Source organism: Bombina bombina, chromosome 9 (genome assembly GCF_027579735.1).
Source record: "Bombina bombina isolate aBomBom1 chromosome 9, aBomBom1.pri, whole genome shotgun sequence".
Lineage (NCBI taxonomy): Eukaryota > Metazoa > Chordata > Amphibia > Anura > Bombinatoridae > Bombina > Bombina bombina.
In genome coordinates this window covers 1,636,000-1,661,087 of record NC_069507.1, presented here as the reverse complement: position 1 = coordinate 1,661,087, position 25,088 = coordinate 1,636,000, and the positions used below count along the sequence as shown (strand labels likewise).

Below are 25,088 nucleotides of genomic sequence, written 5' to 3'. Positions count from 1 at the left end.
CATCCAGATGTGTTCTATCAGATTGTGCAGATGTGGGATCTTCCAGACATAGATCTGATGGCCTCTTATCTAAACAAGAAACTTCTCAGATACCTCTCCAGGTCCAGTGATCCTCAGGCGGAATTTATGGATGCTCTAGCAGTTCCATGGTTTTACCAACCTGCTTACATTTTCCACCTCTGGTTCTTCTTCCAAGAGTGATCTCAAATATCATAATGGAAAAATCGTATGTGTTTTTGATAGCACCAGCATAGTGTCACAGGTTCTGGTATGCAGATCTTGTCTCAGACGAGACCTTCTGTCTCAAAGGCCCGTTTTTCCACCCGGATCTCAAAAGCTTAGTCCTTAGTCATAGAGGTTTCTCTGACTCTGTGATTCACACTATGATACAGGCTCGTAAGCCCGTTTTAAGGAAAATATATCACAAGGTTTGGAAAACCTATATATTTCATGGTGTTCCACTCATGATTATTCTTGGCATTCTTTTACAATTCCTAGGATTCTTCAGTTTCTTCAGGATGGTTTGGATAAAGGTGTGTCTGCCAATACTTTGAAAGGACAAATCTCTGCTCTTTCTGTTTTATTTCACAGAAAGATTGCTAATCTTCCTGATGTTCACGGTTTCTTTCAGGCTGTGACTCGTATCAAACCTGTTATTAAATCGATCTCTCCTTCCATGGAGTCTAAATTTGGTATTAAAAACTTTGCAGGCTTTTGAACATATGCATTTTTTTGGACATTAAACTACTTTCTTGGAAAGTGTTATTTATCTTGGCTATCTCTTCTGCTAGAAGAGTTTCTAAATTGTCTGCTCTCTCTTACGAGTCTCCTTATCTAATTTTCCATCAAGATAAAGTTGTTTTGCGGACTTTGTTTAAATTTTTGCCTAAAGTTGTGAATTCTGACATTAATAGGGAAATTATTGTTCCTTCCTTGTGTCCTAATCCTAAGAATACTCTTGAAAGATCTTTATGTTCTTTGGATGTGATAAGAGCTTTGAAATATTATGTTGATGCTACTAAAGATTTAAAGGGCGAGTAAACCTAAACAATAATGTTATATAATTCTGCACATAGTGCAGAATTATATAACATTATATTAGCAGCAGCTTTATAAAACCTAATATTCCCTGTGAATTTTTATAAAAAAAGACTGTTTTTCAGACCCGCTCTCTGTGCTCTTCTGAGCGGGTCTGTTTTTATCACAGAGCACATCTGGCCAGCTGTCTAGTCACAGCCCGGCCTGACCGCACCATTACACTCAGTGCAGCTCGCTCCTGCTCTGTCTGACAGCGGGAGCGAGCTGCACTGAGTGTAATGGTGCGGCCGGGCTGTGACTAGACAGCTGGCCAGATGCGCTCTGTGATAAAAACAGACCCACTCAGAAGAGCACAGAGAGCGGGTCTGGAAAACAGTATTTTTTTTATAAAAATTCACAGGGAATATTAGGTTTTATAAAGCTGCTGCTAATATGTTATATAATTCTACAAGATCAGTTTCCACATCTTGGGCTTTCAAGAATATAGTTTCAGTTGATCAAATCTGCAAAGCAGCCAGTTGGTCTTCTTTGCATACCTTTATAAAATTTTACCATTTTTAGGTTTTTGCGTCTTTGGAAGCAGATTTTGGTAGAAAACTTCATTATTTTTTTGGTTTTAATTTTTCAGCAGAAATAGCTGTTTTCTCCAACATAGGTGTGTCCGGTCCACGGCGTCATCCTTACTTGTGGGATATTCTCTTCCCCAACAGGAAATGGCAAAGAGCCCAGCAAAGCTGGTCACATGATCCCTCCTAGGCTCCGCCTTCCCCAGTCATTCTCTTTACCGTTTAACTGTAGTTTTTATTATTCAATCAAGAGTTTGTTATTTTAAAATAGTGCTGGTATGTACTATTTACTCTGAAACAGAAAATAGATGAAGATTTCTGTTTGTAAGAGGAAAATGATTTTAGCAACCGTTGCTAAAATCGATGGCTGTTTCCACACAGGACTGTTGAGAGGAATTAACTTCAGTTGGGGGAAACAGTGAGCAGACTTTTGCTGCTTGAGGTATGACACATTTCTAACAAGACGATGTAATGCTGGAAGCTGTCATTTTCCCTATGGGATCCGGTAAGCCATTTTTATTACATAAAGAAAAAAAGGGCTTCACAAGGGCTTTTAAGACTGTAGACATTTTCTGGGCTAAAACGATTGATATATAAGCATATTTTATACTTCATAGCTTTGAGGAATTATTTTATTCTTGGGAATTATGTAAAATAACCGGCAGGCACTGTATTGGACACCTTACTCTCTAGGGGCTTTCCCTAATCATAGGCAGAGCCTCATTTTCGCGCCTCTATTGCGCACTTGTTTTTGGGAAGCATGACATGCAGATGCATGTGTGAGGAGCTCTGATACATAGAAAAGACTTTCTGAAGGCGTCATTTGGTATCGTATTCCCCTTTGGGCTTGGTTGGGTCTCAGCAAAGCAGATACCAGGGACTGTAAAGGGGTTAAATATAAAAACGGCTCCGGTTCCGTTATTTTAAGGGTTAAAGCTTTCAAATTTGGTGTGCAATACTTTTAAGGCTTTAAGACACTGTGGTGAAATTTTGGTGAATTTTGAACAATTCCTTCATACTTTTTCACATTTGCAGTAATAAAGTGTGTTCAGTTTAAAATTTAAAGTGACAGTAACGGTTTTATTTTAAAACGTTTTTTGTACTTTGTTATCAAGTTTATGCCTGTTTAACATGTCTGAACTACCAGATAGACTGTGTTCTGTATGTGGGGAAGCCAAGGTTCCTTCTCATTTAAATAGATGTGATTTATGTGACACAAAATTTAGAGAAAATGATGCCCAAGATGATTCCTCAAGTGAGGGGAGTAAGCATGGTACTGCATCATCCCCTCCTTCGTCTACACCAGTCTTGCCCACTCAGGAGGCCCCTAGTACATCTAGTGCGCCAATACTCCTTACTATGCAACAATTAACGGCTGTAATGGATAATTCTATCAAAAACATTTTAGCCAAAATGCCCACTTATCAGCGAAAGCGCGACTGCTCTGTTTTAGAAAATACTGAAGAGCATGAGGACGCTGATGATATTGGTTCTGAAGTGCCCCTACACCAGTCTGAGGGGGCCAGGGAGGTTTTGTCTGAGGGAGAAATTTCAGATTCAGGGAAAATTTCTCAACAAGCTGAACCTGATGTGATTACATTTAAATTTAAATTGGAACATCTCCGCGCCCTGCTTAAGGAGGTGTTATCTACTCTGGATGATTGTGAGAATTTGGTCATTCCAGAGAAATTATGTAAAATGGACAAGTTCTTAGAGGTCCCGGGGCCCCCCGAAGCTTTTCCTATACCCAAGCGGGTGGCGGACATTGTAAATAAAGAATGGGAAAGGCCCGGCATACCTTTCGTCCCTTCCCCTATATTTAAGAAATTGTTTCCTATGGTCGACCCCAGAAAGGACTTATGGCAGACAGTCCCCAAGGTCGAGGGGGCGGTTTCTACTCTAAACAAACGCACCACTATACCCATAGAAGATAGTTGTGCTTTCAAAGATCCTATGGATAAAAAATTAGAGGGTTTGCTTAAAAAGATGTTTGTTCAGCAAGGTTACCTTCTACAACCAATTTCATGCATTGTTCCTGTCACTACAGCAGCGTGTTTCTGGTTCGATGAACTAGAAAAGGCGCTCAATAAAGATTCTTCTTATGAGGAGATTTTGGACAGAATTCATGCTCTCAAATTGGCTAACTCTTTCACCCTAGACGCCACTTTGCAATTGGCTAGATTAGCGGCGAAAAATTCTGGGTTTGCTATTGTGGCGCGCAGAGCGCTTTGGCTAAAATCTTGGTCAGCGGATGCGTCTTCCAAGAACAAATTGCTTAACATTCCTTTCAAGGGGAAAACGCTGTTTGGCCCTGACTTGAAAGAGATTATTTCTGATATCACTGGGGGCAAGGGCCACGCCCTTCCTCAGGATAGGTCTTTCAAGGCCAAAAATAAACCTAATTTTCGTCCCTTTCGCAGAAACGGACCAGCCCCAAGTGCTACGTCCTCTAAGCAAGAGGGTAATACTTCTCAAGCCAAGCCAGCCTGGAGGCCAATGCAAGGCTGGAACAAAGGTAAGCAGGCCAAGAAACCTGCCACTGCTACCAAGACAGCATGAGATGTTGGCCCCCGATCCGGGACCGGATCTGGTGGGGGGCAGACTCTCTCTCTTCGCTCAGGCTTGGGCAAGAGATGTTCTGGATCCTTGGGCGCTAGAAATAGTCTCCCAAGGTTATCTTCTGGAATTCAAGGGGCTTCCCCCAAGGGGGAGGTTCCACAGGTCTCAATTGTCTTCAGACCACATAAAAAAACAGGCATTCTTACATTGTGTAGAAGACCTGTTAAAAATGGGAGTGATTCATCCTGTTCCATTAGGAGAACAAGGGATGGGGTTCTACTCCAATCTGTTCGTAGTTCCCAAAAAAGAGGGAACATTCAGACCAATCTTAGATCTCAAGATCCTAAACAAGTTTCTCAAGGTTCCATCGTTCAAAATGGAAACCATTCGAACAATTCTTCCTTCCATCCAGGAAGGTCAATTCATGACCACGGTGGATTTAAAGGATGCGTATCTACATATTCCTATCCACAAGGAACATCATCGGTTCCTAAGGTTCGCATTTCTGGACAAGCATTACCAGTTTGTGGCACTTCCGTTCGGATTAGCCACTGCTCCAAGAATTTTCACAAAGGTACTAGGGTCCCTTCTAGCGGTGCTAAGACCAAGGGGCATTGCAGTAGTACCTTACTTGGACGACATACTGATTCAAGCGTCGTCCCTTCCACAAGCAAAGGCTCACACGGACATTGTCCTGGCTTTTCAGATCTCACGGGTGGAAAGTGAACGTAGAAAAAAGTTCTCTATCTCCGTCAACAAGGGTTCCCTTCTTGGGAACAATAATAGACTCCTTAGAGATGAGGATTTTTCTGACAGAGGCCAGAAAATCAAAACTTCTAAACTCTTGTCAAATACTTCATTCTGTTCCTCTTCCTTCCATAGCGCAGTGCATGGAAGTAATAGGTTTGATGGTAGCGGCAATGGACATAGTTCCTTTTGCACGAATTCATCTAAGACCATTACAACTGTGCATGCTCAGTCAGTGGAATGGGGACTATACAGACTTGTCTCCGACGATACAAGTAGATCAGAGGACCAGAGATTCACTCCGTTGGTGGCTGTCCCTGGACAACCTGTCACAGGGGATGAGCTTCCGCAGACCAGAGTGGGTCATTGTCACGACCGACGCCAGTCTGGTGGGCTGGGGCGCGGTCTGGGGACCCCTGAAAGCTCAGGGTCTTTGGTCTTGGGAGGAGTTTCTTCTCCCGATAAACATTCTGGAACTGAGAGCGATATTCAATGCTCTCAAGGCTTGGCCTCAGCTTGCAAAGACCAAGTTCATAAGGTTTCAATCAGACAACATGACGACTGTTGCGTACATCAACCATCAGGGGGGAACAAGGAGTTCCCTGGCGATGGAAGAAGTGACCAAAATCATTCAATGGGCGGAGACTCACTCCTGCCACTTGTCTGCAATCCACATCCCGGGAGTGGAAAATTGGGAAGCGGATTTTCTGAGTCGTCAGACATTTCATCCGGGGGAGTGGGAACTCCATCCGGAAATCTTTGCCCAAATTACTCAATTGTGGGGCATTCCAGACATGGATCTGATGGCCTCTCGTCAGAACTTCAAGGTTGCTTGCTACGGGTCCAGATCCAGGGATCCCAAGGCGACTCTAGTAGATGCACTAGTAGCACCTTGGACCTTCAAACTAGCTTATGTATTCCCGCCGTTTCCTCTTATCCCCAGGCTGGTAGCCAGGATCAATCAGGAGAGGGCATCGGTGATCTTGATAGCTCCTGCGTGGCCACGCAGGACTTGGTATGCAGACCTGGTGAATATGTCATCGGCTCCACCATGGAAGCTACCTTTGAGACGAGACCTTCTTGTTCAAGGTCCATTCGAACATCCGAATCTGGTCTCACTCCAACTGACTGCTTGGAGATTGAACGCTTGATCTTATCAAAGCGAGGGTTCTCAGATTCTGTCATTGATACTCTTGTTCAGGCCAGAAAGCCTGTAACTAGAAAAATCTACCACAAAATATGGAAAAAATATATCTGTTGGTGTGAATCTAAAGGATTCCCTTGGGACAAGATAAAAATTCCTAAGATTCTATCCTTTCTTCAAGAAGGTTTGGAGAAAGGATTATCTGCAAGTTCTTTGAAGGGACAGATTTCTGCCTTGTCTGTGTTACTTCACAAAAAGCTGGCAGCTGTGCCAGATGTTCAAGCCTTTGTTCAGGCTCTGGTTAGAATCAAGCCTGTTTACAAACCTTTGACTCCTCCTTGGAGTCTCAATTTAGTTCTTTCAGTTCTTCAGGGGGTTCCGTTTGAACCCTTACATTCCGTTGATATTAAGTTATAATCTTGGAAAGTTTTGTTTTTGGTTGCAATTTCTTCTGCTAGAAGAGTTTCAGAGTTATCTGCTCTGCAGTGTTCTCCTCCTTATCTGGTGTTCCATGCAGATAAGGTGGTTTTGCGTACTAAACCTGGTTTTCTTCCGAAAGTTGTTTCTAACAAGAACATTAACCAGGAGATAGTCGTGCCTTCTTTGTGTCCGAATCCAGTTTCAAAGAAGGAACGTTTGTTGCACAATTTGGATGTAGTTCGTGCTCTAAAATTCTATTTAGATGCTACAAAGGATTTTAGACAAACATCTTCCTTGTTTGTTGTTTATTCTGGTAAAAGGAGAGGTCAAAAAGCAACTTCTACCTCTCTCTCTTTTTGGCTTAAAAGCATCATCAGATTGGCTTACGAGACTGCCGGACGGCAGCCTCCTGAAAGAATCACAGCTCATTCCACTAGGGCTGTGGCTTCCACATGGGCCTTCAAGAACGAGGCTTCTGTTGATCAGATATGTAAGGCAGCGACTTGGTCTTCACTGCACACTTTTACTAAATTTTACAAATTTGATACTTTTGCTTCTTCTGAGGCTATTTTTGGGAGAAAAGGTTTTGCAAGCCGTGGTGCCTTCCATCTAGGTGACCTGATTTGCTCCCTCCCTTCATCCGTGTCCTAAAGCTTTGGTATTGGTTCCCACAAGTAAGGATGACGCCGTGGACCGGACACACCTATGTTGGAGAAAACAGAATTTATGTTTACCTGATAAATTACTTTCTCCAACGGTGTGTCCGGTCCACGGCCCGCCCTGGTTTTTTAATCAGGTCTGATAATTTATTTTCTTTAACTACAGTCACCACGGTATCATATGATTTCTCCTATGCAAATATTCCTCCTTTACGTCGGTCGAATGACTGGGGAAGGCGGAGCCTAGGAGGGATCATGTGACCAGCTTTGCTGGGCTCTTTGCCATTTCCTGTTGGGGAAGAGAATATCCCACAAGTAAGGATGACGCCGTGGACCGGACACACCGTTGGAGAAAGTAATTTATCAGGTAAACATAAATTCTGTTTTTATTTTATCCTTCCCTCTATAGTTACTTGTGGACTTCCACATCTTGGGTATTATATCCCATCAGTAACTAGTTTGTGGACTCTCTGCAGCTAAATGAAAAAACACATAATTTATGTAAGAACTTACCTGATAAATTAATTTCTTTCATGGTGGCGAGAGTCCACGAGACTCACCCATTTTTGGGGGTTATTTTTTTGTATAAAGCACATTATTTATCCTGTTCCTCTTTTTTATGCTTTTACTCCTTATTCACCTCACTAACTTGGCTATACGTTAAACTGAGGTATGAGTGAGGTGGGAGCTGTATTTATAGGCATTTGAGGTTTGGGAAACTTTGCCCCCTTCTGTTAGGGATGTATATCCCATCAGTAACTAGCTCATGGACTCTCGCCACCATGAAAGAAATTAATTTATCTGGTAAGTTTTTACATAAATTATGTTTTTCACCTAATGGGAAAATTTGTCACAAACCTTCTATAGTGGTTGCAGGGACTAGTCTTTTGCCTCCTCTTATGGATCTACAATGTACTATTCCATAACCTCTGCTGATATGTTTCGATACTGGTTTGGCTATCTACTTTACTAGTAGATGAGTATCTGTTGGTAAGTATCATATTTTTAATTATATGTAGCCTAGTTTAGCATTTATAGTTAGATTTTTATTTTATATATATATATTGCCTTAGGGCAGAATCATTATATTTTTATTCCCATTAAAAAAATTTGCACGTGTCAGATTTGGCGTGCAGAATTTAGTTTGTATTTTTTACCGCTCTGCGACATTCAGATCTGCACATGCCGGGATAATGCACTTTAGCCTTGGGATTGGGCACATTGGGGTTCGCGCTCAGAATTGTTAAAATGTCTTCCATTTTGTTTAGATCTACATTGACAGAATCGGGAGTGACAAAAATATAGACTTCTGGTTTTGTCTCGACCATAGAAAGGAATTTAATTCTAGCTGTCTAGTGCAATGCATTGTTATAGTGTACCAAGTAAACAAACATTCCAGTAGCTCTGTATTTTACAGTTTCTACATGTAGGGCAATAGCAGCTAATTGTCTCTTCAACTAAATTCTCAAAAACTTTTACTTGTAGTTCTTTTTGCAGGTGCCTAAAACACTCCAAATTGGATGTTTGTGCTGGTACTGTGTAATTCTTGGTGCTTGTATTGGTTGTTTGTGGGGTCTTGGTATATCTTCACTGGCGAGGGGGTACTGGGGAAAGATTCAAATGTATGTCTACTTACTGCAATGTTATTTTCTTTGTTTATTCCTGTAGAAATATTCACCCATTATCCCTCATCATTTGCATCCAAATTTGTAAACAATAATTCCGATTATCCTAGCATTGTGAAGGTATAATCTAGATTTTATTAAAGAGACAGAGACGAATATTTTGCTTTATATCTTTTCACTTTACTGCAGGCAGCATTTTAAAGTACATTAAATTTAAATAAACAAAGACAAGAATGAATAAAACATATTAACCAATGAAAACAAAGTTTGAAATGGACAAAAATGACCAATGAGAAGAGTCCAGCAATTCATAAAATAACCAGTAACTGTCAAATCTTCCTCTTTGATCTTTGTTGCGAAAACCATTAAGGATATTGTCAGAAAAATAATACAAGAATCCTAGAAACATCAGGATGGATATGAACAGTAACATTGAAGAAAAACAATTTTGCTTGAAGAAATTCCTAGAGTCTGGAATAGTAGAAAACTTTTCTTGGAGATGTTGATTGTAGAATTTGTATAGTATCATCAGAAGGTTCCTGGAAAACCTGAAGAGGAATTTTGCACTAAAACAAAAACATAATAAGACAATGTTAATAATTATAATAATAAAAAACTTTTAATATAGGGAGGGTAAAATCATTATACAAACACAAAGATAATTAAATGTGGGGGGGGGAATACTCGTCTCTGTCTCTTTAATAAAATCTAGATTATACCTTCACAAAGCTAGGATAATCGGAATTTTATTACAAGGACAGAGACTCATATTTTGCTAGTTTAAAGCAAAGAACTTATGAAACTAAATTAAAAGGAATAGAATGGATAGGTTTAAAATAAAATTGTCTAAAAACTGAATCTGATGACCAGTCGGCAGCATTAAGGATGTCTTGAAGGGAAGCAGATTTAGGAAATGCCTTAGAAGCAGAAGCTCCTCTTATTGAATGTGAAGAGAAAATATTGTCAACACCTGCTTGATTCATAACCCATTTCACCCATCTACTGATAGTAGGAGAAGAAACGGGTAAATGAGGAGGAGCATAAGAAATAAGAAGTTGATTATGAGATGATGACCTAAGCAAGGAAGTTCTTTGTTTGTATTCTTTGAGACAAAGAACTACACAAAGCTTAGGATGTTCATAAATATAAGGATAACAAATAGATGAAGATAGGGTTCTACGAGAGATAGAAAAAATAACACCCTGAGGAGAAAAAGATTTTGAATTGAAATCAATAGCTTTGACGTCAGATACTCTTTTACGAGATAAAAGACACAGTAGAGTGGTTAATTTAACTGTAAGTTGTTTGAGGGTTAAGCTTTCATTATTAGGCCAAGAATTAAAAAGAGAGATAACTAAATCTACGTTCCAAAAGGAAGAATATTTAGATGGAGGACGTTTAAGGCAAATAGATTTTAAAAGTCTACAGATAGTAGGATTTTGACCTATAGGAATATTAAGTAATTCATGTCCAGCAGATATAGCTGATCTAGCTACATTAATGGATCTGTAAGCTAAACCCGATTGAAAAGGGAGGATAAAAAATTAATAACTTGGTTTAAAGGAGCTGAAATGGGATCCAGGTGTCTAGAATTGCACCAGCTAGACCATTTAAGCCAGGAGGATAAATAACATTTTTTGGTTCCAGGGGCCCAGGAATCTTGAAGGAGGAGTCTAGCTTCTTCCGATAATCCATCACCAGACCAGGATCCCCTGAAATCATCCAAGCGATTAGATTAAGTTTGTCTTGAAGGACTAGAGGATGAAATTGGTCTGAAGGATCTGTTAGAAGATCTGACCTGGATGGAAGTAGAATTGGATGGAGAAATGATAATTCTAGTAGAAGAGGATACCAAACTTGAGTTTGCCAAAAGGGAGTTATTATTAGAAGAGAGATCTGCTGACGTTTGACAAAAAGTAAAGTCCTGAGAATCATTGAAAAGGGGGGAAAAGCATATGCTCCTGTGATCGGCCATTGTTGCAGAAAAGCATCTAATGCTAGAGCCTGGGGATCTGGTCTCCAACTGAAATAAGGAGATATCTGGCGATTCAGACGAGAGGCAAAGAGGTCTATTGAAAAGGGACCCCTTAGAGATTGAATTTTTTGGAAAATTAAAGAATTCAATTTCCAATCGCTGAAGTCTGTAAGATATCTCGATCCCCAATCTGCCATCTGATTGTTTAAACCCGGAATATATTCTGCTTGAATAGATATATTCTGGGATAAACAGCCGTGTATAAAACATTTTGTTAAATCTGATAACTTTTTTGCAGCAGTACCTCCTAATCGATTGATGTAACATACAGCAGAGATGTTGTCCATCCGAAGAAGAATTGTTACAGGATTTTTGTGTTTGACAAAACTTTGAACTGCCCAGGCCCCTGCAAGAAGTTCCAAACAATTGATGTGAAGATTTTGTTCTGCAGGAGACTATTTCCCTCCTGTAATCAGAGGACCACATCTTGCACCCCAACCAGATTTGCTCGCATCTGATTCTATTATTATATCTGGGGAACTCCCGAAAATTGCTTTCCCATTCCAAGCTTCTATATTCAGGAGCCACCAATTCAATTCCTCCGAAGCTTCCGTTGATAAGGATATATTGTCTTGATAAGAGAATCCCTGTCGAATGTAATAGATTTTTAATCTTTGGAGAGCTCTGTAATGAAGTGGAGCTGGAAAAATTGCCTGAATAGAAGAGGAAAGAAGGCCTAAAATTCTGGCTAAAAGACGGATAGAGAAGGTCTTTCTTCAGAATATAACAAATCTCCTTCTTGATTCTTTTGATCTTCTCCAGAGGGAGACTGAGAGAAGCTGAAATAGTGTCGACATTGAATCCCAGAAAAATCAGGTTCTGGGAGGGGACCAGAACTGATTTTTTTAAATTGATAATGAAACCCAGGTTTTGGAGGAAATTAATCGTAAGAGATAACTGATCCTTCAAAACGAGGGGAGATTGATGGATAAGGAGGATATCGTTCAAGTATATTATTAGACGAATTCCTCTTTTCCTCAACCAGGCTGTGACTGGTTTGAGAATCTTTGTAAAGGCCCATGGTGCAGAAGAAAGGCCAAAAGGCAGACAAGAAAACTGCCATAATTTGTTTCTCCAAAGGAATCTCAGATATTTCCTGAAATCTAGGTGGATTGGGACTGATAGGTATACATCTTTTAGGTCTAGTCTTACAAGCCAATCTTTGTTTTAAAGACAATCCCTTAAAAGATGAATACCTTCCATCTTGAAGTGATTGAAAACAAGGAATTGATTTAATTCTCTTAAATTTATGACAGGGCGAAGAGAACTTTCTTTCTTTTTTACAAAGAACATGTTGCTGATGAAAGAATCTATTGGAGAAGGTGCCAGTTCTATTGCATTCTTCTCCAATAGCTCCGAAATTTCTATATCTAGAAGGGATTGATCTTCTGCAGAGAAATTTTATCGGGAAAGGATGAGAATTTTGGAAGGGAATTTGGATAAAATCTAATGGAAGGCCGGATATAGCTTGAATGACCCACGGGTCTGATGTAATTTTTTGCCATTCTTTTACAAAATACATAAGTCTGCCACCTATCTTTAGAGAGGAAGAATTTGTGGAAATACAGATGGGAGAACTTACCTTGGAATGATCTATTATTCCTGAAGTTCCTGGAGGCTCTGTTGAAATATGTTCTGCTTCTTGATGGAAAGAAGCTTGCATGTGAGGAGGTGGAAGGTACAGAATTCTGCAAGTGGGACCTGGAAATGTTTGAATAGCGGCTGGAAAAGCCGTCTCTGCCTTTTCCAGCCCTGGGGAAAACCTTAGAAGGCTGAGATTGGTAGAAAATCTTCTTTGTGTTCGTCTTAATTTTGTTAAGACTGTTGAATGTATTAACGTAAGAGCTGAGCTGCTGTAAGCCAGCATCACCAAATAAGAGGCCATCAGCTTTAGGGCCCATTTCAGTGGGGGCAAAATCTGCAATTTTTGGGTCAAGGCATCTTAAAAGAAGTCTTCTCCTTTGAGTAGATAAGGAGGTGTTGGCATCCCCTAAGAGGTAAACCAATCTTTGTATCCATTCCCTAGATACGTATGTGTTTAGCATAGAGTCAGATGCAATAGCTTCTTCTGATAGTTCAAAGAGCTTGGTTACAGGACCTAATGTATCTAGCAATTTATCCTGACAAGATTTTAAAAATCTGTCAGGACCTCTTCTTAAATTGGTATTTTTATTGCCTAAGAATTTTAATAAATTTTCATCAATATTGGGAGTCAAATGGGTGTTGTGAGGGAGCTCAGGGCGAGGACATTCAGCTTTTAAAAAATTTTTAGCTTTGGAAGTAAGGGGTTTATGAATGTAATGGTCTAAAATTTTTGAAACCCTTTTAGAAGGTTTCCATTGAGACGATCTGGGATGTTCTAAATCATTAGGATCAGTATAGGGATCACCAAAATTATCATAAAGTTTAACCTTTTTAGATTTTGACATAAACTTGGGTTTCTTTGATTGAATAATTTCTTCTTCAGAAGAAGAATTGTCAATAAAATTATCCATAGATTCATTAGAAAATTCCTCAAATTCTGGATAATATTTTTCAATTTGCATGTCCGAAACATCCATATTATTGGATGAATCAGAAGAAATTAAAAATTTCCTTTTTCTAGTCAGTCTCTTTTTAATTTTTATGTTTAAATCTCTTTCTGAGTCTGATGAGACACAGGGGGGTAGTTATCAAGCCGTCTACTTTACCTGCCTTCGCCGGTTCAATACGCCCGCCTAAGCTCGCCTACCATCGCCGCCGCGGACCTTCAAAATTTCGCATAAGTTATCAAAAAACCTGTCAAAAAGCCGTGCACCAAGTACGGGGCGATGAGCAGCGGACTGTGAGAGTTATCACTCATCCGATCTCGCTGCTCTTCGGCTTTTTGACAGCTTTATTGATACCCCTGTCACTAAGCACCCACACTAACTACACTGTTCTACCCCCTATACCGGAGCCCCCCGCAACTCAATAAAGTTATTAACCCCTAAACCGCTGCTCCTAGACCCCGCCGCAACTCTTATAAATGTATTAACCCCTAAACCTCCGCTCCCGGACACCGCCGCCACCTACATTATACCTAGTAACCCCTATCCTGCCCCCCTATACCGCCGCCATCTATAATAAAGTTATTAACCGCTATCCTGCGGATCCCGGACCTCGCCGCAACTAAATAAATAGTTTAACCTGCTCCCGGACCCCGCCGCAACCTATATTAAACTTATTAACCCCTAATCTGCCCCCCTACACCGTCGACACCTATAATAAATTTATTAACCCCTATCCTGCCCCCCTACACCGCCGCCACTGTAATAAAATTATTAACCCCTAAACCTAAGTCTAACACTAACCCTAACACCCCCCTAACTTAAATATTAATTAAATACATCTAAATAATATTTCTCTTATTAACCCCTTAATGACAACTGACGTACCAGGTACGTCATGCATTAACTTACAGTTAATGACAATAGACGTACCTGGTACGTCAGTTGTCTAAGAGAGTGCTGGAAGCGATCGCAATCGCTTCCAGCAGCTCTCAGGGTATTGCAGTGATGCCTCCATATGGAGGCATCCTGCAATACCCTTTCAGAAGACTCCGATGCAGAGAGAGCCACTCTGTGGCCCTCTCTGCACCGGTAGCGATGGTGCCGGTTCGTTGGTGGGTGGGAGCGCAACAGGGAGGCGGGTGGGCGGCCCATTGCTACCCGGCATCCGGCTCCTGTAAGTGCAATGTGCACGCCGGGTGCCGGGAGCGTGCGGGGGCGCGCATGCGCGTGCGCGCGATTAGCTACCCACACTGACACCAATGAGGAGGGAAGAGGGGGGAAAAAATAAATATATAAGGATCTGGGAGGGGGAGGGGGTTGGGGTATTGTGGGGGGCTGCTACACTACAGAAAAATTTAAAATGGCAATAAAAGATAAAAAAAAACACTTTTTTGGGGGGCAAATTGGGTACTGGCAGACAGCTGCCAGTACCCAAGATGGCGGCAATTAGGTAGGGGAGAGGGTTAGAGAGCTGGGGGGGGGATCATGGAGGTTGGGGCTAAGGCAGGAGTCCATCACAGCTAAAACATTTTATTTTTTTTTATTAAAAAAAAGAAAAACTCCTTTTATCTAGTACTGGCAGACTTTCTGCCAGTACTTAAGATGGCGGGGACAATTGTGGGGTGGGGGAGGGAAGAGAACTGTTTGGGAGGGATCAGGGGGTGGGATGTGTCAGGTGGGAGGCTGATCTCTACCCTAAAGCTAAAATTAACCCTGCAAGCTCCCTACAAGCTACCTAATTTAACCCCTTAACTGCTGGGCATAATTTACGTGTGGTGCGCAGCAGCATTTAGCGGCCTTCTACTTACCAAAAAGCAACCCCAAAGCCATATAAGTCTGCTATTTCTGAACAAAGGGGATCCCAAAGAAGCATTTACAACCATTTGTGCCTTAATTGCAGAAGCTGTTTGTAAATAATTTCAGTGGGAAACCTAAAGTTTGTGACAAAATTTGTGAAAAAGTGAACTTTTTTTTTTATTTGATGACATTTGGCGGTGAAATGGTGGCATGAAATATACCAAAATGGGCCTAGATCAATACTTTGGGTTGTCTTCTAAAAAAAAATATATACATGTCAAGGGATATTCAGGTATTCCTGACAGATATCAGGGTTCCAATGTAACTAGCGCTAATTTTGAAAAAAAGTTGTTTGGAAATAGCAAAGTGCTACTTGTATTTATGGCCCTATAACTTGCAAAAAAAGTAAAGAACATGTAAACATTGGGTATTTCTAAACTCAGGACAAAATTTAGAAACTATTTAGCATAGGTGTTTTTTGGTGATTGTAGATGTGTAACAGATTTTGGGGGTCAAAGTTAGAAAAAGTGTGTTTTTTTCAATTTTTTCCTCATATTTTATATTTTTTTTATAGGAAATTATAAGATATGATGAAAATAATGGTATCCTTAGAAAGTCCATTTAATGGCGAGAAAAACGGTATATAATATGTGTGGGTACAGTAAATGAGTAAGAGGGAAATTACAGCTAAACACAAACACTGCAGAAATGTAAAAATAGCCATTGTCATTAAGGGTAAGAAAATTGAAAAATGGTCCGGTCATTAAGGGGTTAACTAAATTAATCCTATTTAAAAATAAATACTTACCTTTAAAATAAACCCTAATATAGGTACAATATAAATAATAATTATATTGTAGCTATTTTAGGATTTATTTTTATTTTACAGGCAACTTTCAATTTATTTTAACTAGGTACAATAGCTATTAAATAGTTATTAACTATTTAATAGCTACCTAGCTAAAATAAAGATAAATTTACCTGTAAAATAAAAACTAACCTAAATTACAATTACACCTAACACTACACTATACTTTAATAAATTATTCCTATTTAAAACTAAATACTTACCTGTAAAATTAACCCTAAGATAGCTACAATATAATTAATAATTACATTGTAGCTATTTTAGGATTTATATTTATTTTACAGGTAACTTTGTATTTATTTTAGCTAGTTAGAATAGTTATTAAATAGTTATTAACTATTTAATAACTACCTAGCTAAAAGAAATACAAAATTCCCTGTAAAATAAATCCTAACCAAGTTACAATTAAACCTAACACTACACTATCATTAAATAAATTAGCTACAAATAACTACAATTAAATTAAATTAAATAAACTAACTAAAGTACAAAAAATAAAAATAGCTGTTACAAAAAATAAAAAAAATAATTTACAAACATTATAAAAATATTACAACAATTTTAAGCTACTTACACCTAATCTAAGCCCCCTAATAAAATAACAAAGCCCCCCCAAAATAAAAAAATTCCCTACCCTATTCTACATTAAAAAGTTACCAGCTCTTTTACCTTACCAACCCTTAAAAGGGCCTTTTGCGGGGCATGCCCCAAAGAATTCTGCTCTTTTGCCTGTAAAATAAAAATACAACCCCCCCAACATTAAAACCCACCACCCACATACCCCTAATCTAACCCAAACCCGCCTTAAAAAACCTAACACTACCCCCCTGAAGATCTTCCTACCTTGAGTCGTCTTCACTCAGCTGAGCCGAATTCTTCATCCAATCCGGGCGATGTCTTCATCCAAGCGTGGTGCTGAAGAGGTCCATCATCCGGCTGAAGTCTTCATCCAAGCTGGGGCTGAAGAGGTCCATCATCCGGCTGAAGTCTTCATCCAAGCGGGGGCTGAAGAGGTCTTCCATCCGGCTGAAGTCTTCTATCAAGCGGCATCTTCAATCTTCTTTCTTCCGGCTCCATCTTCATCCCGCTGATGCGGAACATCCTTCCTCCACGACGAACTCCCGACGAATGAAGGTTCCTTTAAATGACGTCATCCAAGATGGCGTCCCATCCAAGATGGCGTCTCAATCTGATTGGCTGATTCAGTCAGCCAATCAGATTTTTCCTACCTTAATTCCGATTGGCTGATAGAATCGAGGGACGCCATCTTGGATGACGTCATTTAAAGGAACCTTCATTCGTCGGGAGTTCGTCATGGAGGAAGGATGTTCCACGTCGGTGGGATGAAGATGGAGCCGGAAGAAAGAAGATTGAAGATGCCGCTTGATAGAAGACTTCAGCCGGATGGAAGACCTCTTCATCCCCCGCTTGGATGAAGACTTCAGCCGGATGATGGACCTCTTCAGCCCCCGCTTGGATGAAGACTTCAGCCGGATGATGGACCTCTTCAGCACCACGCTTGGATGAAGACATCGCCCGGATTGGATGAAGAATTTGGCTTGGCTGAGTGAAGACGACTCAAGGTAGGAAGATCTTCAGGGGGGTAGTGTTAGGTTTTTTTAAGGGGGGTTTGGGTTAGATTAGGGGTATGTGGGTGGTGGGTTTTAATGTTGGGGGGGTTATATTTTTATTTTACAGGCAAAAGAGCAGAATTCTTTGGGGCATGCCCCACAAAAGGCCTTTTTAAGGGCTGGTAAGGTAAAAGGGCTGGTAACTTTTTAATGTAGAATAGGGTAGGGAATTTTTTTTATTTTGGGGGGCTTTGTTATTTTATTAGGGGGCTTATAGTAGGTGTAATTAGCTTAAAATTGTTGTAATATTTTTATAATGTTTGTAAATTATTTTTTTATTTTTTGTACTTTAGTTAGTGTATTTATTTGTAGGTATTTGTTTTTAATTTATTTAATGATAGTGTAGTGTTAGATTTAATTGTAACTTAGGTTAGGATTTATTTTACTGGTAATTTTGTATTTCTTTTAGCTAGGTAGTTATTAAATAGTTATTAACTATTTAATAGCTATTGTACCTAGTTAAAATAAATACATAGTTACCTGTAAAATAAATATAAACCCTAAAATAGCTACAATGTAATTATTAATTACATTGTAGCTATCTTAGGGTTTATTTTACAGGTAAGTATTTAGTTTTAAATATGATTCATTTATTTAATGATAGTGTAGTGTTAGGTGTAATTGTAACTTAGGTTAGTTTTTATTTTACAGGTAAATTTCTCTTTATTTTAACTAGATAGCTATTAAATAGTTAATAACTATTTAATAACTATTGTACCTAGTTAAAATAAATACAAACTTGCCTGTAAAATAAAAATAAATCCTAAAATAGCTACAATGTAACTATTAGTTATATTGTAGCTAGTTTAGGGTTTATTTTACAGGTAAGTATTTAGCTTTAAATAGGAATAATTTAGTTAATAAGAGTTAATTTATTTAGTTAGATTTAAATTAGATTTAATTTAGGGGGGTGTTAGGGTTAGACTTAGCTTTAGGGGTTAATAATTTTATTATAGGTTGCGGCGGTATGGGGGGGCAGGATAGGGGTTAATAAAAATATTATTATAGGTGGCGACGGTGTAGGGGGGGCAGATTTGGGGTTAATAAGTTTAATATAGGTGGCGGCGGGGTCCGGGAGCGGCGGTTTAGGGGTTAAACTATTTATTTCGTTGCGGCGGGGTCTGGGAGCGGCAGGATAGGGGTTAATACATTTATTAGGGGTGGCGGCGGTATAGGGGGGGCAGGATAGGGGTTAATAGGTATTATGTAGGTGGCGGCGGGGTCCGGGAGCGGCGGTTTAGGGGTTAACAGATTTATTATAGTGGCGGTGGGCTCCCGGAGCGGCGGTTTAGGGGGTAAACACTTTATTTAGTTGCGGCGGTGTAGGGGGGACAGATTAGGGGTGTTTAGACTCGGGGTACATGTTAGGGTGTTAGGTGTAGAAACTACCATAGGAATCAATGGGATGTCTGGCTGCAGCGAGCATGAACTTTCGCTATGGTCAGACTCCCATTGATTCCTATGGGATCCGCTGCCTCCAGGGCGGCGGTTTGAAAACCAGGTACGCTGGGCCGGAAAAGTGCCGAGCGTACCTGCTAGTTTTTTGATAACTAGCAAAAGTAGTCAGATTGTGCCGCACTTGTGTGCGGAACATCTGGAGTGACGTAAGAATCGATCTGTGTCGGACTGAGTCCGGTGGATCGAAGCTTACGTCACAAAATTCTACTTTTGCCGGTTTCTAGGGCTTGATAACTTAGGCGAATCAGCCGCGCCACAAATACGCTGCGGAATTCCAGCATATTTGAGGTTGACGGCTTGATAACTAGGGGCCATAGTTGCGCTGCAAGGCAGGCTGGGAAATGTCAGAACTGCACTGACGTACATTAACTCTCTTGATAACTAGGGGCCATAGTTGCGCTGCAAGGCAGGCTGGGAAATGTCAGAACTGCACTGACGTATATTAACTCTCTTGATAACTAGGGGCCATAGTTGCGCTGCAAGGCAGGCTGGGAAATGTCAGAACTGCACTGACGTACATTAACTCTCTTACAAGGGACATGAGGTTTGTCAAAAAGATTTTGACTTTACACTTTTTAATAAATGCTTCTTTTTGGATGAAGCTTTTCTAGGCATTGACAGAGTTAATTGCAGATTGAAAATGCATCATCTGCTGTTTGAAAGGCTCCAAAGAGCTTTCAATTGGTTCTCTAACTGATTTCTCAGAAAACTGAGACTTATAATAAGGTAATTATTATAAAAAAAAACTAACAAAAATGAGGGCTTAATAAAGTATTTAGGAGTTAAACTAAATATTGAAAAACTTAAAAACTTTTAAAATATAACAATATTCTATTTAAAACTACAATTATCCTGTTAAGTATCTTAAAACTCTAATGTAAAATAACTTTCTGTGATTAAGAGAGACAAAACCAAGTATTTGCAGCTGAAAATAATACAAATGTTGCTAATTTACAAATTGCAACTGTTCCGGTCACTGTGTGAGGAGGAATGAGGGAGGTAAGGAGAAAACCTGTGATTGACGGATAAAAGGGCGGGTAAAAAAGTCACGCAAAATGGAGGAGTGACAGAAGAGAAGGGAGACCGTTAAGATGGCGGCCGCAACCGGAGAGCACAGCAAACAAGGAGAGAGACTGCGCAAGATGAAAAAGGGCTATAAAAGATTGAAAAATCATAAATATAGAATCCGGAAAAGGTAAGGATAAAGGATGGGGTAAAAAGGTTTATAAAAAGAAACGAAAATAATGCTAAAACGGAGTGATAAATATAAATGGGGAAAAAGGATAAAAAATAGGAAAATGGAAAAAAACGGATAATAATAGAACCAGAAAAGGCAAAAAATAATATTATAGACAGATGAAAAATAAGAAAGAAAGAATAAAGAAAGAATAAACTAAATGATAAAAAAACGAAATTAAATAGTCAAAGCAGATTGAAATAAATATATATAGAGAAATTAAAGAGATATATAAAATTGAATACGAAAAACAGAAAGAAATAACAAAAAATGTATTTAGTTTTATTATGGTATGCAATTAAACACAATATACTTATCTCTTGAGCAGCAAAGAGAAAAGAGAAAGATTTGACAGTTACTGGTTATTTTATGAATTGCTGGACTCTTCTCATTGGTCATTTTTGTCCATTTCATTTCAAACTTTGTTTTCATTGGTTAATTGGTTAATATGTTTTATTCATATTGTTTATTTAAATGTAATGTACTTTAAAATGCTGCCTGCAGTAAAGTGAAAAGATATAAAGCAAAATATGAGTCTCTGTCCTTGTAATAAAATCCATCAATTTGTATAAACAAGGATAGCATACAATACATTAGAAAATCTCAGTTTTCTAGTTTTTTTATTACTTTTTGCTTTAAATGGGAACGTATAAAACTTATAGATGAATAGATGAAGCATGGGTTTTTGTCTATAAACAATTTTACCAGAGGAATAGTTACTTTCAGTGGAGCCTAGGACACAGAAGTAGGAATGCCTTTACTGTTAAGTGGCACAATTTGAACTCTGTGTAAAATAATGTGAAATAAGTCTATCTTTAGTATGAGAAATGTTTTTCAGGGGAATGGAAGTATTTATCATAGTTGGCCAAATCCAGTCCTCAAGATCTTTTAGATGTCTTGTTTTTGTGCTATCAAAGCTACAACTAACGTATTATGCTTTTTTCCTAGCATGTGTAAGACAAAGACTGTTGGTATATCATGGGCTGAATTTGGGCAAACTGATATTTTTATACCCTCTGCTAAAATGTTTCCTACTGAGGAATATCAACATTAGATAGATGTGACATAGTATGTATAACAAGCACATCACCACCAGCAGTAGTAATATCTGGACAAAATCATACCATTTGTTCAGAAGATGCCTCAAGAAACGATGAATTCTGAAATACATTGTGGTGGTAAAATATGCCTGAAAATTCTATAGATCAATTTAGTATTAATGAAAATAAACGGATTTTATATTTGCTGTGTATTTTTTTATTATTTTATTAACAGAAAATTGGTGGTCTTTACTTGAACAATCATCATTCATGAAAATAGTACAACTTTTTAAAGATGTGGTGTTGGATCTCTTGAAAAGCACAAAACATGGAATCCCACCTACAGAGAGAAGAATCCTTAATACGTTTCTTCATATAACACTGAAGGTCCTGGAGATACTACACAAGGTAGGTTTTCTTTGAAATTTGACACACTTTTTTGGAAAACTTTTTAATTTATTTATAAATAGTATAGTAGTAAAATAGTAATATTAAAGAAAAGTATTCATCGCAGGGCTTTTATTGGGAACCCATGTATCTGTGGATACTTTAGCTGTTACAGAATTGCAACGGCTTGTGCTAATACAATAGGCAACTGGTATCACTGACCCGACAGCTCTCTGTATAATATAGTAGATGACACATTCTATGCTTTATCAATTTTTCTAACATAAATTTTAGATTTGAACAGCAGTAGGGGATTATGTATATTGTAATAGTTAGTAAAGGCATGACTAAAATTTTATTTTATCTTTTCATTTTCAAGGACTGATTTTTATGATAAAACTTAGGTATATAATCCTTTATTTCTTTCATGTAATTAGCAAGAGTCCATGAGCTAGTGACGTATGGGATATACATTCCTACCAGGAGGGGCAAAGTTTCCCAAACCTCAAAATGCCTATAAATACACCCCTCACCACACCCACAAATCAGTTTCTCCAACATTGGTGTGTCCGGTCCACGGCGTCATCCTTACTTGTGGGATATTCTCTTCCCCAACAGGAAATGGCAAAGAGTCCCAGCAAAGCTGGTCACATGATCCCTCCTAGGCTCCGCCCACCCCAGTCATTCTCTTTGCCGTTGCACAGGCAACATCTCCACGGAGATGGTTAAGAGTTTTTTGGTACCGGATCTGGTGGGGGGCAGACTTTCTCTCTTTGCTCAGGCTTGGGCAAGAGATGTTCAGGATCCTTGGGCGCTAGAAATAGTTTCTCAAGGTTATCTCCTGGAATTCAAGGAACTACCCCCAAGGGGAAGGTTCCACAGGTCTCAATTATCTTCAAACCAAATAAAAAGACAGGCATTCTTACATTGTGTAGAAGACCTGTTAAAGATGGGAGTGATTCATCCAGTTCCAATAAGAGAACAAGGGATGGGTTTTTATTCCAACCTGTTCATAGTTCCCAAAAAAGAGGGAACATTCAGACCAATTTTGGATCTCAAGATCCTAAACAAATTTCTCAAGGTTCCATCGTTCAAAATGGAAACTATTCGAACGATCCTACCCACTATCCAGGAAAATCAATTTATGACTACCGTGGATTTAAAGGATGCGTACCTACATATTCCTATCCACAAGGAACATCATCAGTTCCTAAGGTTCGCTTTTCTGGACAAGCATTACCAGTTTGTGGCACTTCCATTCGGATTAGCCACTGCTCCAAGGATTTTCACAAAGGTACTAGGGTCCCTTCTAGCAGTTCTAAGACCAAGGGGCATTGCAGTAGTACCTTACTTAGACGACATCCTGATTCAAGCGTCGTCTCTGTCAAAAGCAAAGGCTCATACGGACATCGTCCTAGCCTTTCTCAGATCTCACGGATGGAAGGTGAACAAAGAAAAAAGTTCTCTGTCCCCGTCAACAAGAGTTCCCTTCTTGGGAACAATAATAGATTCCTTAGAAATGAGGATTTTTCTGACAGAGGTCAGAAAATCAAAAATTCTAAGCTCTTGTCAAGTACTTCATTCTGTTCTTCGTCCTTCCATAGCGCAGTGCATGGAAGTAATAGGATTGATGGTTGCAGCAATGGACATAGTTCCTTTTGCACGAATTCATCTAAGACCATTACAACTGTGCATGCTCAGACAGTGGAATGGGGATTATACAGACTTGTCTCCGACGATTCAAGTAGATCAAAAGACCAGAGATTCACTCCGTTGGTGGCTGACCCTGGACAATCTGTCACAGGGAATGAGCTTCCGCAGACCAGAGTGGGTCATTGTCACGACCGACGCCAGCCTGGTGGGCTGGGGCGCGGTCTGGGAACCCCTGAAAGCTCAGGGTCTATGGTCTCGGGAAGAATCTCTTCTCCCGATAAACATTCTGGAACTGAGAGCGATATTCAATGCTCTCAAAGCTTGGCCTCAACTAGCAAAGGCCAAATTCATAAGGTTTCAATCAGACAACATGACGACTGTTGCATATATCAATCATCAGGGGGGAACAAGGAGTTCCCTGGCGATGAAAGAAGTGACCAAAATAATTAAATGGGCGGAGGATCACTCCTGCCACTTGTCTGCGATCCACATCCCAGGAGTGGAAAATTGGGAAGCGGATTTTCTGAGTCGTCAGTCATTCCATCCGGGGGAGTGGGAACTCCATCCGGAAATCTTTGCCCAAATAACTCAATTATGGGGCATTCCAGACATGGATCTGATGGCGTCTCGTCAGAACTTCAAGGTTCCTTGCTACGGGTCCAGATCCAGGGATCACAAGGCGACTCTAGTAGATGCACTAGTAGCACCTTGGACCTTCAACCTAGCTTATGTATTCCCACCGTTTCCTCTCATTCCCAGGCTGGTAGCCAGGATCAATCAGGAGAGGGCTTCGGTGATCTTGATAGCTCCTGCGTGGCCACGCAGGACTTGGTATGCAGACCTGGTGAATATGTCATCGGCTCCACCATGGAAGCTACCTTTGAGACAGGACCTTCTTGTTCAAGGTCCATTCGAACATCCGAATCTGGTTTCCCTCCAGCTGACGGCTTGGAGATTGAACGCTTGATTTTATCAAAGCGTGGGTTTTCAGATTCTGTAATAAATACTCTGATTCAGGCTAGAAAGCCTGTAACTAGAAAAATTTACCATAAAATATGGAAAAAATATATCTGTTGGTATGAATCCAAAGGATTGCCATGGAACAAGATAAAGATTCCTAAGATTCTATCCTTTCTACAAGAAGGTTTGGAGAAAGGATTATCTGCAAGTTCTCTAAAGGGACAGATTTCTGCTTTATCTGTCTTACTACACAAACGACTGGCAGCTATGCCAGATGTTCAAGCATTTGTTCAGGCTCTGGTTAGGATCAAGCCTGTTTACAGACCTTTGACTCCTCCCTGGAGTTTAAATCTAGTTCTTTCAGTTCTTCAAGGGGTTCCGTTTGAACCCTTACATTCCGTAGATATTAAGTTACTATCTTGGAAAGTTTTGTTTTTGGTTGCAATCTCTTCTGCTAGAAGAGTTTCAGAGTTATCTGCTCTGCAGTGTTCTCCTCCTTATCTGGTGTTCCATGCAGATAAGGTGGTTTTGCGTACTAAGCCTGGTTTTCTTCCTAAAGTTGTTTCTAACAAAAATATTAACCAGGAGATAGTTGTACCTTCTTTGTGTCCGAATCCAGTTTCAAAGAAGGAGCGTTTATTACACATTTTGGACGTTGTCCGTGCTCTAAAATTCTATTTAGAGGCTACTAAAGATTTCAGACAAACATCATCCTTGTTTGTTGTTTATTCTG

General features: G+C 39.6%; 1 protein-coding gene across 1 annotated transcript in view; it reads left to right on the top strand.

Annotated features, from left to right (window-relative positions):
• Window positions 1-25,088, top strand: part of HERC4 (HECT and RLD domain containing E3 ubiquitin protein ligase 4) — a gene marked incomplete at its 5' end in the record, with an annotated part of 748,563 nt that overhangs the window by 327,519 nt on the left and 395,956 nt on the right. Inside the window, 1 exon segment of the mRNA XM_053691837.1 lies at window positions 21,591-21,763. Within this exon segment, the coding sequence (XP_053547812.1) occupies window positions 21,591-21,763 (173 nt within the window).